The 15,509-nt window shown below is 37.8% G+C and overlaps 1 protein-coding gene across 10 annotated transcripts in view; it reads right to left on the bottom strand.

Moving 5' to 3' along the window:
- Positions 1-1,434: 1,434 nt before the first annotated feature.
- GAB1 (GRB2 associated binding protein 1) overlaps positions 1,435-15,509 on the bottom strand; it is a 95,906-nt gene continuing 81,831 nt past the window's right edge. For 4 of the 10 annotated variants that reach the window (XM_071753756.1, XM_071753753.1, XM_071753759.1 and 1 more), the window contains 5 exons: positions 10,002-10,091; positions 7,706-7,799; positions 6,513-6,636; positions 3,570-3,692; positions 1,435-3,323 (listed from right to left, as the gene is read on the bottom strand). In XM_071753756.1, the coding sequence (XP_071609857.1) occupies positions 3,165-3,323; positions 3,570-3,692; positions 6,513-6,636; positions 7,706-7,799; positions 10,002-10,091 (590 nt within the window). In that variant the 3' untranslated portion in view covers positions 1,435-3,164. Of the gene's footprint in view, positions 3,324-3,569; positions 3,693-4,282; positions 4,359-6,512; positions 6,637-7,705; positions 7,800-10,001; positions 10,092-15,509 lie in introns of those variants that run through there. The other 6 variants (XM_071753761.1, XM_071753758.1, XM_071753757.1 and 3 more) reach the window with 4 other exon arrangements.

The raw sequence follows: 15,509 nt of genomic DNA on the forward strand, positions 1-15,509 counted from the left end.
GCTGTTTTCCACAGTTTTCTTGCCTGCCTTATGCTGCTTTGTTTCTTGTCAGTTGTGACCTGGGCCCATCTTCCCCATGGCATTTAAATATTTTAACAAATCCTCATGGAAGATTTTGAAAACCACTCAGTTCATATTGAGAAATATCTGCCCCCTACTTTCTTGTACCACAGTACCTTTCCTGTAGCTATAGGATCAGAATAAATAGAACATACAGGGGCTTCCAATACAGTTTTTATTGCAAAGATGCTGCATTATTATGTGTGCTGTAGAATATGCTTCCTTTGTGCCACATGTATTTTCTGAGTCCTTGGTAGGAGACATGAACACACATTTTATAATAGGCTGTATTCACCTCTTTTGTGTTACTGGTTTGTATTAATCATCTGAATTCCTTTCTGCACTGGTGATCATCCTGAATAACAACAGTGATGATTTGATATGTTAAAGAAACTCCTGCTCACAGGAAAAACAGATCAGCTATTGTAAAAGTAATAGTTTTTCAAAACATTTAATTAAACAGAGTACTTTAGGGAGGAAAATATGTCAGAAAGATACAGACCAGCATAGGAAACCAACTTTTAGGCATTTATACTTCATTATCAGAAAATATTTCAGCATCTGAAAAAAATACTATAGGTATTGAAATATAAATATCACTGCTCAATTACAAAAATCCAAAGAGTTTTCAAAATAATACACAGTCGTGTAGTTGGTAAACTTTTCAGGGACAGGTAGGTTAGGGATAGGTAAAAGATAGGCAGCCCTTCCAAACCTTCTCCCACAAGTTCTCCTGTCTGTTGGGAAAATAAATAGAGTTTGAAATATTCCAAGATCTTCTTCCTCCAGCAGAAGTCCAAAGTATGGATTCTTCTCTTTGGCAAGCACCAAACCAAGTATGTAGGATGAGCAGCAGAGTGATTATCCAACCACATCTGTTAATGAATTACAGGCATCTCAGCAGTGGAGATGCAATGCTAGCAGTGCACCAATAAAATGCTTAAAGCCAGGGTCCTAAACCAAAGCTTTCATTACACTTCACATTACTTACCAAGTACTCACCGTGTCTGTGGGTGCCTCAGCTGCAGCATCAGTGAATAAGAGCTTATTGTTGGGTAGGAAGATGGTCAAAGCAGAACTGAGCTATCACTCCACAGTCTTTATGGATTTGAAGTATTTTTGATTGAGCCATCAAGGTTCCCTGGCTCACATCACTTCTTTGGGCTCCCAGTAGACTGGAAATTCAGATTATTTAGCTGCTTAGGGAAGGTTTTTTTTAAGTCAGAGATTAATTTGAAAATTATTGTAGCTGTACACGTTCTCTAGATGTACTAAGAGAATCTGCAATTTTGAAAAAGTTTGGTTGGTACCTAGGCACCTCCACAGAGGCACTGACATTGGTTTGCTGTTTCACAGGATGGAGTTTACACATCAAAACTGAACAACTTGATTTATTTAAAATTCACCTCAAAATGCATTGTGTTTAGTTTCTTTTTTTTTTTAAATGAACATTCAAAGCATCAAAATATTACTAATTTTAAAAGAATCTTTGTTAAGATAATTTACATACTGTAGATTGTGGCTGTGAGGGGAGAGAAACAACCAGTGGTAGATTAGGCACAGCACTAAGGCAAACATGCCAGAAAACAACACATCTCTATGCTCAACTTTTAAATGATCTGGCCAAAATAAAACAATTGGGTGGGAAAATAAAACCAACAGCTTATTGAGGGTGTGTTAAAAAAAAAAAAAAAAAAAAAAGTGTTAGTAAGTTTTCTATCTAGACCTAACTCGTTCACGTATTTAAAGAACTATATCTTCTTCCAAATAACAAAAAATGTTTCTAAACCAAGGCAGATTATTATTTGGAACTGGCATAGTAAAATAAAGGATCACAGTATACAGAGCTTAAAATCCTGTACCAGGAAAGAGCAACAAGTGGTTTACAAGGGGATCATTTTAAGTATATTATCTAATTTTTAAAAACAGAGATATAAAATATCAGTTGCATAGGGATTTAAATATAAGGCCAAGCAGGAGATTAAAGTAAAACAGAGATCATAAGAAGGGCACTATGGTATCAAAACACAGTATTTCCATTTGAATTAATGTCTAATTCAAAAATCACAGTATTCTGCTAGTACTACAAACAGTGAATGTCAAACTGTCCCATTAATCTTGAACTGAAAACTGACATTAGAACTTCTAAATAGTACAAAACTAAAGCTCATTGTCTAAACCTGATCAGTGTATTAGCACAACAGTGCTTGGTACGTACCTGATTTATATACTCTACCTTTTGTAAATTATATAAAGGTTATTTATTGTTAATAAGAGTGAGAGCACAATATTACTGCGTGCCATCAGTGGTTTGCAGGCTTACTTGATATTTAATTATTCAGTCTTTAGAAGTGTAAGATCCCACCCTGCAGAATCTTCACTCATTGAACACAGAACACTGTCATTAATACAATAGAAGTTCCACCACTAACAACTAACATATAAGCCAGGATTGTAGGTCTAAACCCAGTACAGTTCATTATTATTAACTCACAGCAATTTTTGTTAGGAAGGTAACCTGTAGTCTTCCAAATAATCTTGTGTGTATTAAATATAAACAAGGATGTAGCTAACGGTCGTCTCTTGGCATTTCAAGTAGATTATTCAATTGTGAAAGTCTATCTGCAAAATCAATTTTCAATTGTTAAAATGAACTCCAAATATTAATTTCTGTATCTACATGTAGCTTAATTAACCTAAAATTGTAAGGAATAGTAGTGTAAGGAAAAAACAATTCTCCAGGTGAAATAGGTGTTAAGGTACACTAACTGGGAATACCTGAACCAACATTGTATCTGAAAAAGTGCATAAACATAATAATACTACAAATGTGTTAACTACAGAACAAAAAAAGTTTTCTGAAAGCTAAGCAATACTAGTTTACATGTTATTTACAGGCTGCAATTTTTTCAGAGACCACAGAGCCAATTTAGGATCTTAAAATTCCTTTGAGAAAGTGTCCTTTGGCTTCCATCCTGTTCAGTAAAGAACCAATTCACACTCCAGTGAATCAGGTGCTGGACATTCGGATAACACTGCCATTGTGGTTCTGTAATTCTTCAAAACTCATTCCTTTCTGTTCTTTGAAGAAAAAAGCAGTCTTTTCATTTCATGGTTTTTGTAGGTGTTTCAGATTCTGTAGACTGTCTCCCATCAGTCCATGCCTCTCGTGTGCTCTTCAGTGCTAGTGTTTTCTGCTGGTCCACCACAACGTAATCAACTCTTTCATCTGCCACGCTGCTGCCTGAACCACTGCTCTTTTTCTGGGAAGTGCAAAGGAGAGAGAAAAATGTATGTTTAATAAATCAACATTAGAAAGTAAGTAGGTGTCCCAAACAGATGTAGAACAATCACAGGATTCTCTGAAAGGCCCTGCATAGGCTCTCCTGTTGACCATTGGACAAACTAGTTAACATGATCTTTCTGGAGAGTCCCTCTTTCCCAGCAACTACTTGTGAAGAAATTTTAAACTCCTGATGGCAAAAAGCAAGAGTTAAAAATCTGCTTACCTTACGAGGTGGGGTAGATTTTCCTGAATCTAGATCCAGATCTAAATATTCTACTTGTTTATCTCCTTTAGGCTTTACCATAGGACTGCTTCCTCCATCAAGACTGTTGCTTCCAAACAAATTCTGAAATAAGTAACTTCAGTTAGAAATGGACATTCTCATGGTCCACATTATAACACTTATTATAAACAGCTAAAATATTAGAGGTTAAAGAACATATTGTGAGCTCTTGCAGTCACTTAAGACATGCAAATCATATTGACATGATATAACAAGTGGTTATATTCTAAGTCAAAACTGGGACAGAGCCAAAAATTCCCAAAACCAACCCCCCCATTTCAAGGTTGCCAAGCCAATCTGTGCCTTCCACTTAATGTCCCTTTCATACAATGAGATTAAGAATGGAGAGTGGTCTGTTCTTTTTAAATGAAACTGTTAACATCTCAAATTTAGCATTACTTAATTACAAAATTTTATTTCCTCAAATTGCTGCTATATTCCCTACAAGAATTTCAACCTTACAGCAGTGGCAATACTTCAAATGAAACTTTTAAATTAAAAGCCATCGTGATTAAAATGAAAAAGAAAATGTGAATTATTCAACTGATAGGACTAAAAGATTAAAACTTCAGATAATTTGTGTAGGTCTGCCTGAACTGAAGTTGCATCATATATTCCTAAATTTCAATTAGCCCAGACTTTTCCAACCTCACCTCCTCTGTCCTCTCCCAGACTGATCCCTCCCTCTTAACAGGTGTTATAGGAACAGTACAATAGAAGGACTCTTCTCTAAAAGATAAAGAAAAAAAAAGGAAGACAGAGGGCAGCAGTCAGCAAAAAATGAAGAGGAAGGCAGAAGGAAAGACAGAAGGGAAAGGCTGACAGCAACTTGAAAGAAAAAGCAGAATATTGCTGATTTTATTAAATAAAACAGAAGTATGACATGTCCAAACATGATGCTTTGAAGCCGATGACAGAAAAAGATGGAAAACTATGGACTCCTTTCTAAGATGCAGCTGGAACAAATACAAATTTCCAGGACATCTACGTAATTGGCATATTTTAAAACAAAGGCCTTGAGATATCTGGAAACATTCAGGTTCTCTAGGAAATGAAATATGTTATGGGTTAAAGCTGAATGGGCTGGGCTTTTAAAATTTAAGTTACCCGCCATATTGGTATCATCCAACTCATTTAAGTGGTAGCCAGGACAAATGCAAACAACTGAGATGAAGTTCATTTTTGTTGCCCACATTCTCTAAACAAACGTCTGGATATGTAGCATAAAAAAATTAGGCTTTGTACCAATGTTTCCAGCAGAAATTAAAAAGCTATTTCTCTTTCAACAAAAAATCGTCTGCTATTTCAAACAAACTCAACAGGCAGAACATATGTATTGGAAAACAGAAACTTTAAATACACATAAACAAAAATGAAAGGAAATCTGGAAAACAACCTTTAAGAATGGACGGTGCAAGCAAACAGAAGATATTACCCACAGGCCTCCTGAGCCACAATACTAGTTATACCACCTTGGCACTGAAGTTAAACCCCTGTAATGGCACTGGAAGAATCAACAGAAATCCCCAATTTGAACATCAATTCTGCTGCAGGGAGAAGGGTGGGCAATGGGGATGCTAACACTCTGTGTGAAAGGGGAATTTTCTTGTATTTGTAACATGGGATGCTACCCATTACTTACCAAGGCCCCTTGCAAGAGAGAGGGGACTGAGTTTTTCACCATCAGCTCCCCACTGCTGCAGCACCCTTCACCTGGGGCAGGTCAGAGGGGGTGCCAAGCAGGGGCCAGGATGCTGAGCCAGCTCCTCAGCTTGCACCCAGACTGAGCTGCCCCAGGAAAGGCAGCATGAGGGGGCTTTGCTCAGGGGAAGCTGTGTGGCACAGAAGAGTGAGCTGGAGCAGAGGGAGACTGGAGGAGGTCGGGCAGGGTACCCAGAGCAGCAGGGGATGGGGAAGCAAGCAGTGCTGCGAGAGGAGGAGAGTCCAGGGTGCAGCGAAACGGGCCAGCACATGCCAGCTGAGGCAGCAGCCAAAGGAACGGAACAAAAGAAGTGCCAGACAGGCCCACCCCAAAGAAGGTCTTTCACAATGCTTCAGAGATGAAAAGTGCTGCTGTATCTCCCACTAAGAACCCAAACTGTACAAACGTAGTGAATGCATTGAACTTCACTGCTCTGGATACACGGTCTCATCCAACACTTTAAAGGTATTCTGGACCACACTTGGGTTTAGGCCTAGGTCTCCTGCTACTCTGTTAAAATACTGTTACTGACTTCTTTTTCTCTCCCTCCTTCCCACCTAACCATACAAAACCCACAGCTGCAGCATTAGCTTTTCCTAACTAGCTCTGCACCTACTGTACTGATGCCAAGTATCTTATTACCTGAGAAAACTCTTCCTCAAAGGGGAGAAAAATAAAGATTCAATATACAAAGACCTCCTCTATCCTCTTTTTTGAAAGAAGCCTAATAAGAGTACACAAAGCTCAGTTCTTATAGAACATAAACAACAAACAGCAACCCTTTTTTTCCACTGTTCCCTCCACATTTCTTGCTAGATGCCCTTTTAATAAAGGTTTTGAAGCATGACTCAGAGGTTCTAAGACAGTTTTTTCCTTGATATCATAATATCAAGGAATTACAAAGAGAAGGCAGTTTCTAGGGAAAAGGGAAAAAATAAAAGTAATGTATTGAGCTGTTTTACACAATAGATATGTGTACTAACCACTCTCTTTATATAATTATCATACTCTTCTTCAGTGAAATCTTACCGAAATTATAGGTTTTCCACAGAGATTTTATTATTGTTATTTTTATCTAGAAATATAAAGGAACTGAAGTTGAGTGGAAAGATCTGTGTTTGCATGATTTAAAAGTAAGGACTGCACAGGAAGAGAGTAGTTAAGATGTAGATGTTACATACTGGGTCTTCAGTGGACTGATTTGGATTCATGGATACATAATTCTCTTCACTGTCGTGCGAGTCACTGCTGGAAGTTGTGCTATGAACTGAATCCGGTCTGGGAGACATGGGAAACCTGGAGGAGCTAATTACCAGGAATTATTTTACAAACATTACATCTCGAATATCTTAAACCTCCTGGTAAACAACAAAAATAAGCATATTAGAGCTGAAATTTTCATTCAAGTCTACTGGAGTGTCACATTTTTTGGTTATACACAGTCCCTTATACTTAATACTACAAAATAAAAGTTCTCACAGACACACTTTGTTTCAATGCACGTGAGCATATATCCATACCCCATGGTGAGCTACAGACCTGGGGAAGTGTGGTTAGAGAGCTGTAAGCTGGAAAGGGACCTGGGGGTATGGGTTGATAATCGACTTAATGTGAGTCAGCAGTGTGCTCAGGTGGCCAAGAAGGCCAATGGCATCCTGGCTTGTGTGAGGAACTCAGTGGCCAGCAGGAACAGGGAGGTGATCATCCCTCTGTACTCAGCTCTGGGGAGGCTGCATCTTGAGTGCTGTGTTCAGTTCTGGGCACCTCACTGTAAGAGGGACACACAAGTGCTGGAGGGTGTCCAGAGAAGGGAACAAAGCTCCTGTGAAGGGCCTGGAGCAGAATTCCTGTGAGGAGCTGGGGGCGTTTGGTCTGGAGAAGAGGAGGTGAGAGGAGACCTTATGGCTCTCTCCAGCTGCCTCAAGGGAGTTTGGAGTGAGGAGGGAAACAGCCTCTGCTCCTTAGTGAACTGACAGGACCAGAGGAATGGATGGAAGCTGCACCAGGGGAGGCTTAGGCTGAATGTTAGGGAATATTTTTTCACTGAGAGGGTTGTCAGGCATTGGAATGGCCCAGGACAGTGGTTGAGTCACCATCCCTGGATGTATTTAAAAGGTGTTTAGACCTTGTCCTTAAGGACCTTCTTAGTAGTTAGATTATGGTGTTGGTCAAAGGTTGGACTTGATGATCTTGGAGGTCTCTTCCAACCTAAAACATTCTGATTCTGTGGTGCACACACATATACACACACACTTCTAGAGGAATCCTCAATTTATATTACACAGGCTAAAAATGTAACACATATACACACATTTATTAACACTACAGTTAATGAGAACAATTAATCCAAATGAGGAAAAGCTAAGAAACTTACTCCCGTGCAAAACTTCTGGTGATAGGAGATCGGACTGGGGCTTGTAATTCTTCCCACTCAGGCAGAGGTTTTATTTCTAGTGGAGCTGGCTTTGCTATAGAAGAAACAGACAATCTTAAAGCACAGAACATTCTGAAACAAATATAAATTTAACAGTTTATGAAAGCCTACAAACCAAGCGAAAAATTACTGTTTTTAAAATAGCAAATACAAGCTAGGTAAAGGAGACAGTGTTCAGTTCTCAGAAAGCCATGATATATTAACCTGTACTTTTAATCTTCCCAGGTACCAAAAAAGTAATATCAAATAGGAAAAAACCCCACAATTTAAGAATTTTTCAAAATATACTTGCACCTAGTAGTTCTGTTTTGAAAAGAGGTTCTGCAAATGGCAGCACCATGTTCTGTCATTACTCCACCACAATGCTTGTTGAACCACAAGCCCAGGACAGGGCCTGATGGGCAGTTTCAGCAGAGCCAACTCTGGCTACTTCTCTTGGCTCGTGGACAATTGTTATTATGCAAACTCTGTCCTGGTTTACATCCGTGTGCCCTTACTGATGAGGTTTCACAGCTCAAAGTGTGGTCAGAATCTGCAGCTAAGACAGTTTGCAAAAAAGTGAGGTATGAGCCAACACCTAGCTTCAATTCCAAAAGGTGCTTGGCTTGCTTCCATGATTATCAACAGACAGTGGGAATATCAGCATGTTTGTGCCATTGATGACAGCTAAGAAAAGGCACCATTTTAAAATTCAATTTTCAGAACAGAACCACAAACACAGTGTAAGTGAGAAAAACATTATTATTTGCCCTCCAGCTGGTATGTTTCACCCCTCCCAAACAACTGGGAGGGTAAAAAAAAAGCATAAAAAAGGGTTTGTGGGGAAAAAAACTTAAAATAATAATAATAATAATAATAATAATAATAATAATAATAATAATAATAATAATAATAATAATAATAATAATAATAATAAATCACACAAAGTTCTATCACAGCTTGAATCTCAATTTCATCCTTCCTAACACTGCTTTTAGAAAATCAAATGCAATATCATTATAACACCTCTACCTCTCCTAGTTGCCCTTGCTCCCTACTCCTCCCCATTTTGCTGCCTGTTAGCAGTTTTACCAAGATCAAACATCAGGTATCTAGCATTAGAGTTTGTATGGAGTAAGAGCTGTCACAAGTGACCACAGGAGGAACTGACAGAAACCAGTTGCTCAATCAGTGTGGTTGTCTCACAAGGAGAAAGCAGAACTGTAATAATTATCCTTTCATTAGTCACTCTTCAGATTGAGTTTACTGAAAAGTCAGCTATCAAATATTCAATATAAGGATTCCTGATTCAAATTTGCTGGGTATTAGACTTTAGTATCCCAAACAGTTTTCTCTTTCTCTCTTAAGAAGTAATAATTATGCACTCAAAGCATTTCAAGCCTACCCCAGTAATTCTGCCACTTTAACTCACTTGCTCACAAAAAAAAAAGTTGTGACCACAGCCTCAGGAGAGGAACTACTCCTCATCTACCTCAAGATGTGTTACCATATGAGATAAAAGAAGCAGAATTGAACTTAATGTAGGCAAGATGATACTAAAACATGAGTGACACAAATCCTCTGTAAAGGCCCAAGACTACCTGGCAGTATGAAGCCCACTGAGAACAGCAGAATATTTCATCCAGTTCCAATGCATTTTAACAATCAAAGGTAATGATCAGTGACACTTCTGTAAGACTTTTTTTTATGTAATTTGTAATCTCCTCTACTTCTTGTGATTATGTAAGACACCAACTCAATACCTTCAAACAAACCACAGCAGGCTAATTGCAATGCTCATTAAGATGCATAAATAAATCTCTGTACTAGAAAATGGTCAGAGGATCAGTATCTTACTTTATTTGTGTGTTTGGCCAACAGCAGGAGACCCAAGTAAACTATGATTTCAGGTTATTGTATAATAAAAGGTATTTTGAGCAACTTAAAGGTAGTCATATATAATTGCTTCTAAATAGACAAAATAAAATCCAAAATATGAACAGCTACAACTTAGGAGATCAGAACACCCATGTTATTATCAAGGAAAGATTTCCATGCACTGTTCAAGCCAGAAGGACTTTTAATTCCTTACATAGGAAACTTTTTGCTTTAACATAAAAGCACATTGATGATCTTAGATTATAACAGGTAAAAAGATGATACAAGAGTTAAAGTTATTCTAGAATACAAATGTTCTTAATTTTTGTTTTACTTAGTTTTATAAAGCTCCATATACATACAGTGCTAAAGTACATACCCTTTCTCCTTGTAGTAAAGTCACCTATGGTTTGTGAATCAGTTCGCTCTAAACCATGTGGTTTAGGTCTTAAAATTTTAGGACTTTGACCTAATTGGTAAAAAGAAGACTCTCTTAATAATATTCTATTTGTAACTGGAAAATGGAATTTTGCAAATAAACAGCACAATGCTGCAAGAAGGTTAAAGCCACAAGCATAAGCAAGCTGCTGCAGGAGAATTTTACAGCCTAGCTGGGTCTCACACTAAGGGCTTAAGCACCAAACCAGAAACAAAGAAAACACTGCATGCAGGTCATTTGTCAGAGGCAAGCATAAAAGGTGCACAAAAAGGCTAAAAAGTGCATCAACAAGTATTGTAACTGACCATTACTATTAACTGGTTTCAAGCTGCATTATGTAAAAAAAAAAAATCTCTGTTTAAGGAATATCTAGCATGACAGGAGAACAGTCACGTTTCAGATGCAAGTTGAGGTACCCTCAAAGAAATGAAATCCTCTTTAGTTACAGAATTACCTAGGAAACAGCAATACTCTCAGAAGTATCTATCTACCCTGTGTTTGAAGCAGCAAGCTTCTTTCTACACACTATATTTCTTTACCTTTTCCCCAGACCTCTATATCTGTCTGTACCAAAACCACCTCTCCACCATTGCAGACACAGGGAGAATTTCTTTCCAAGCTCCCTGTCCCACAGCACAACACAAGCTCCACCACAAATGGCTCCATCATAAAATTACATTCTCAAAACTCTTTTTAGATTGCATATATACCTATATACAAATTTTAGATTGTATATATACCTATATACAAATGCTGTGGATGCATTAATCATTGCCCAATAGGTTGTGCTATCATGCTATTAGCATAAAATTCCCCTGTGCTATAACAACTGCATAACAAAACACTTCAGATAAATCTGCTAACAGAGTACAAACTAAGAGAACACAAGAGACAGTAAGCTCTCTACAGGCAATCATTTAACCACTCTCCCAACAAGGATGTTCCTAGCCAACGCGACCAAACTCTGTGAGAATTTCAGGTCCCATGGCCTATTTTAAATAAATAGGATGTCTCATCCCTGGAAGTGTTCAAGAGCAGGCTGGACAGACTTTGAGCAACCTGGTCTAGTGGAAGGTGTTCCTGCTCATGAAGGGGGGTTGGAACTGGATGATCTGTAAGGTCTCTTCCAACCCAAACCATTCCATGATTCTATGGTCAATAATGTGCAATACCCTAACCTTTCATGAAAGTCTATCTGACAAAGTATTAATATTAGAAAATGTGAGAGCCTTCAAGTGGTACACCAGGAAGCCATATGAAAGGTAAGTCTTTACAATAAACCAAATGAAAAGTTTAAGTCTGATTATGTTATAAAGTTGCCCTACAGCACAAAACAGAAAAGGACTGGTCCAGACTCAGATGTGGGCTGGTACCTGCAATGAGTGAGAATGCTTTGTAAAAACCAAACTTGGCAAGAAACAGTGGAAGTTTGCAAATCTCTACCCCAAAGGCTTTGCATATGTACTGCTCTGTTACAGTTATCACTGAAGTATTGGGAATAATCAAGTAACAATAAGAGAGGTAAACAGGAAGGATTTGTACCGTATCTTAACTTACATGCAGTGCAGTGCTTCTGGGAAACCATGCAAGTAAACTAAAACTTATGTATATACTAGTAGAGCTGCATAATAAATTCCTTAAAAAGGAATGAAAATTAAATTATTTTCACATAGAGTTCTTGTCCAATTTCTAAATCAGATGCTCCCTTCAATGGCCTGCAGTGCCAATGAAAAGCCCAAGCAGTTGGGCCATGCTAACCAAAGACCCAAATTGCAAAGTGGTACAAACACCATTTCTGTGAAGTTTGATATTGATTGGAGCTAAGTCAAAAGCATGACCCAGCATGTTGGCATAGTTCATTCTGAGCCAGTTCAATATTCTTAAGTACCTTGCTTACAATGCTATGATAAAAGCTTGCCTATATAAAAAGACCAAGATCTTAAAACTGACTGAACCAATGTAGAGGTTCAAATTCAAACACCTTTTATTAAGAACAATTTAATGCTAAATATATTTATCTGGTTATATTAATTTTGTTTTATAATCTGATTTAAAAGAAACCTGGCCCAAAACAACACAATTTAAAATGCTATTCAATGCACTTATACACAATCACAGATCATAAGTATGGAGAGAAATCTAGGAGAGGCAACAGGGTTAATGAAATTATTTAGCAAGTGTGTACTTCATAACCTCTCTGACTCTTACAGCCAGACATAGGCTGAGGTGCCTGGAACACATAATACAGAAGATAAGAGCAAGAAACTCAGGGCTGTGACTCATTATTTCTACTTCTGTTAATGATGCTGCATGATCTCATGTAGCTACCCTTCCTCAGCTGTGACTGTCCCCATTTGTAGAGCATGGATATTATGTGGCTACCTGCAACATACTTACTGTAGCACTTATAAACCTGAGACTTTCAAAAGATCTATATAACTACATAGAGATCCCCATATTATTATTTTTTTGCATCAGACAAAAACACACAAAATGTCTCAGAATAAAATAAAGTCTCTGAGTTTTCATCTCCTGCTGCTGAAAGACTATTCAGCCTAAATAAATCTGGTGGCAAAACAGCTTGCTGCTACCAACCAGCCAGGATAATGCAATTCCTCTAGTTTAATGTGTTACAGAGAAGGAAAATGTTTATACAGGGCAGTTTGGGTTTTTTTGCCTCCCTACAAAGGAAAAAACAAAATGCCTAAGCTTTGTGGAGGAGACTGTGCAACAGAAAGACCTGATACTGGGCAAAAGAAAAGGAAGTGGAGGAATCATAATCACAGAACTGAAGTTATTTATTTGTGTAATGCTTTTATTTCCATACAGCATTCCAGCAACAGCAATGCTAAGGAAGACACTTCCCATGGTAAAGGCCCACAAGCCCAAATTTACCTCATTCAGTGCTTAGGCACTCACAAAAACCAAGGCTTTTGACTTACACGCCTATTCTGGGAGCAGTAAATCTGGATTTTAAAATATAGGGTTTATATTTATTTATTTTAACTGAAAAGGAAATTAACTGTGTTGCAACACCACTAGAAGCAAACCTACACAGGAGAAGAAACCCAAATAAATTATGGCAAGTGAAACCAACCAAACAAGAAGTGAAAATTAGATGTTTTCACTGTTCAGTCAAGTCACCACCTGTGAAATGCAAAGTGCTACAGCCAGGAGTAAGAGCTCAGCTTCTGCACGTTCTATCAGATGAATGCTGTGCAAGGGCACTCTGAGCTGAAAAATCACTAACAAAGTCTATTTTTCTAACAAATGGTTGCCTGTAAAAACTGCCAAGCAGAACAAGTGATTATGGATCTAGCATTAAAGTGCACTCAGATGGCATGAATTCTGCTCCTGGCATTTCAGTGTATGTCAATGCTGCCTTTGTCTGAGAAGTCATCAGGAGAAGAGTACATTTCACATGTTTGGTTTTGTTTCAAATAACGATTTAAACTGAAAAGCCTTTTGGTTTTTCCATTGGCTAATGTATTCTCTCTTTTTGTTTTCCATAAAACACTTGGAATACAACGCTGGGGGAAAAACAAGGGGTTCCACCGCAGCCAATTCCTGCATCAAGAGTAGGTGGGTCCTAACATTTTTAGTTTTGAGGATGTAAAGAGAAGAGCCTCATTTGTTTTCAGGCTATTGCCTTCAAGTTCTAGTACTAAACAAGGTCTCTGTTAAGAAGGCTTCTTTTCTGACTGGATGCTTAGTCCATGGCTCGCTGGCAAGGAATTTTACATCAGGAAATTGCAAACATCCTCACAAAAGAGGCCAATGCTCTATTTAAATACCAGCTGTTTAGGGCTTAAAATTTTAAGGTAGATCTACTAAAGTGACTTAAAATTTAAGAAATGAGTGATCTGTTAACGCTGCTTCCTGGCCAACAGGACAAATCCTCATGAGGCAGGGAGATCAGACACAGAAATACTGGAGCAGCGATTTCCTTGGAATAGGAGGGGGAGTGCAAAAAGCAAAACCAGCCACGTAAGTGCCTGCATCCACACAAGTACTTTCAGAGGACATAACTAATAACAGTTTCTTGTTTCTATTTTAAAATATTCATCTTTCCCCCTTTTCCTTGTAATCAGAGAAAACTGAAATTTGCACTGAGGTCCAAGAATTCCAGAACTCAGATTTACTGTAGATTTTTCCTTGAAAAACAAGACTGAAGCTCAGAGTATTAATCCCACAGGATTTACTATTTGGTTTTCAGTTCTGCAGAATAACCTCCCCCTTTCTTTTTCTTCTTCACCCAAGTGAACTCTGATTCCCAAGGACATGGTCTTCAGCACAGAGTTACACAGAAATCCTGAATTTGCATTTTCATATCTGTTTTTAGTAAGATAACTTCGTGCCATGGTATTTCTATTTATAAATAACATAACTAAATAACTATATTTAGTTAACTAAATAACATATTTAGTTATAAAACACTGATATCCATTTCCATGCCAGTATTCAGTATCAAACAGGAGTATAAACTACGTGCTTAGTTATGGTCAGTATTATGAAATATAAAAAAGGAGTAATCTAAAGAGAGGCTTAACAGTTTCCATAGCCAGCTTTATCTTCTTCAAATTACTTCTCCCATAGTACTGGTACTCTGAGAGCTCCAGAACTTGGAATAAATTGGAAAACATATGATTATAAAGAAGTGCAACTACATCTGACAGATAAGGTTCAGTGGTATTCACAAAATATTTGTCCAATGCCATTAAAACTGTTTGGAGAATACCAAAACTATTAACCATCCAAATACTATTTGACTGCTCTAATTTGCAAGTAACACTACAAGGCTGCATTTAAACCACCCCAAAGCATGGTAAACTAAAGGACTCAATAAAGACAATACTTTAAAACCAAAGTACAGTGTCCTGGAGTGTTTATTGGTTTGTATTTTAAAGCTTCGTAAGATTCATGAAGTCCAAGGAACACTACTTGAAAATGCTCCCCATAGTCACAGCTCCTCCTTTTTTTTTATTTTACACAAAACACAAGAAACTGAGTTTAACTTTTACACTGGAAAAGCAAGCCTACAATTAAGTCTACAAAAAAGCCAAGCAAAAAGCATGACAATATGTGCATCAAAACTATGTTTCCTTAAAAAGGCATTGAGCTCACAGGAAAGAAAAATTGTATGGAGGGCAGAAAAAATAAAGTGCTATTGCTGTGTTCTCTTGTTCCTGCTCTCCCTGGCATTTCCAGAGTTCAACACTACCATCTCTACTGCTACTATCAGAGCAAGTCTTGCAGTTTGTCTGCAGAAAACTCCTCTGTTTAATTTTTTAAAAAACCATTATATCCAGTAAACTATGCTTAGCTTCCTCTGCAGCTGTGATGCAGCCATCCAAACTAAATCTTTACTTGAAATTATTTGTTGTCTCAAAGTTTTGTAAGATAAATAACAGCTGCAAGTGAAGGACTGGTGCATCACAGCAAGAAACT

Source organism: Heliangelus exortis, chromosome 10 (genome assembly GCF_036169615.1).
Source record: "Heliangelus exortis chromosome 10, bHelExo1.hap1, whole genome shotgun sequence".
NCBI classification, from domain to species: domain Eukaryota; kingdom Metazoa; phylum Chordata; class Aves; order Apodiformes; family Trochilidae; genus Heliangelus; species Heliangelus exortis.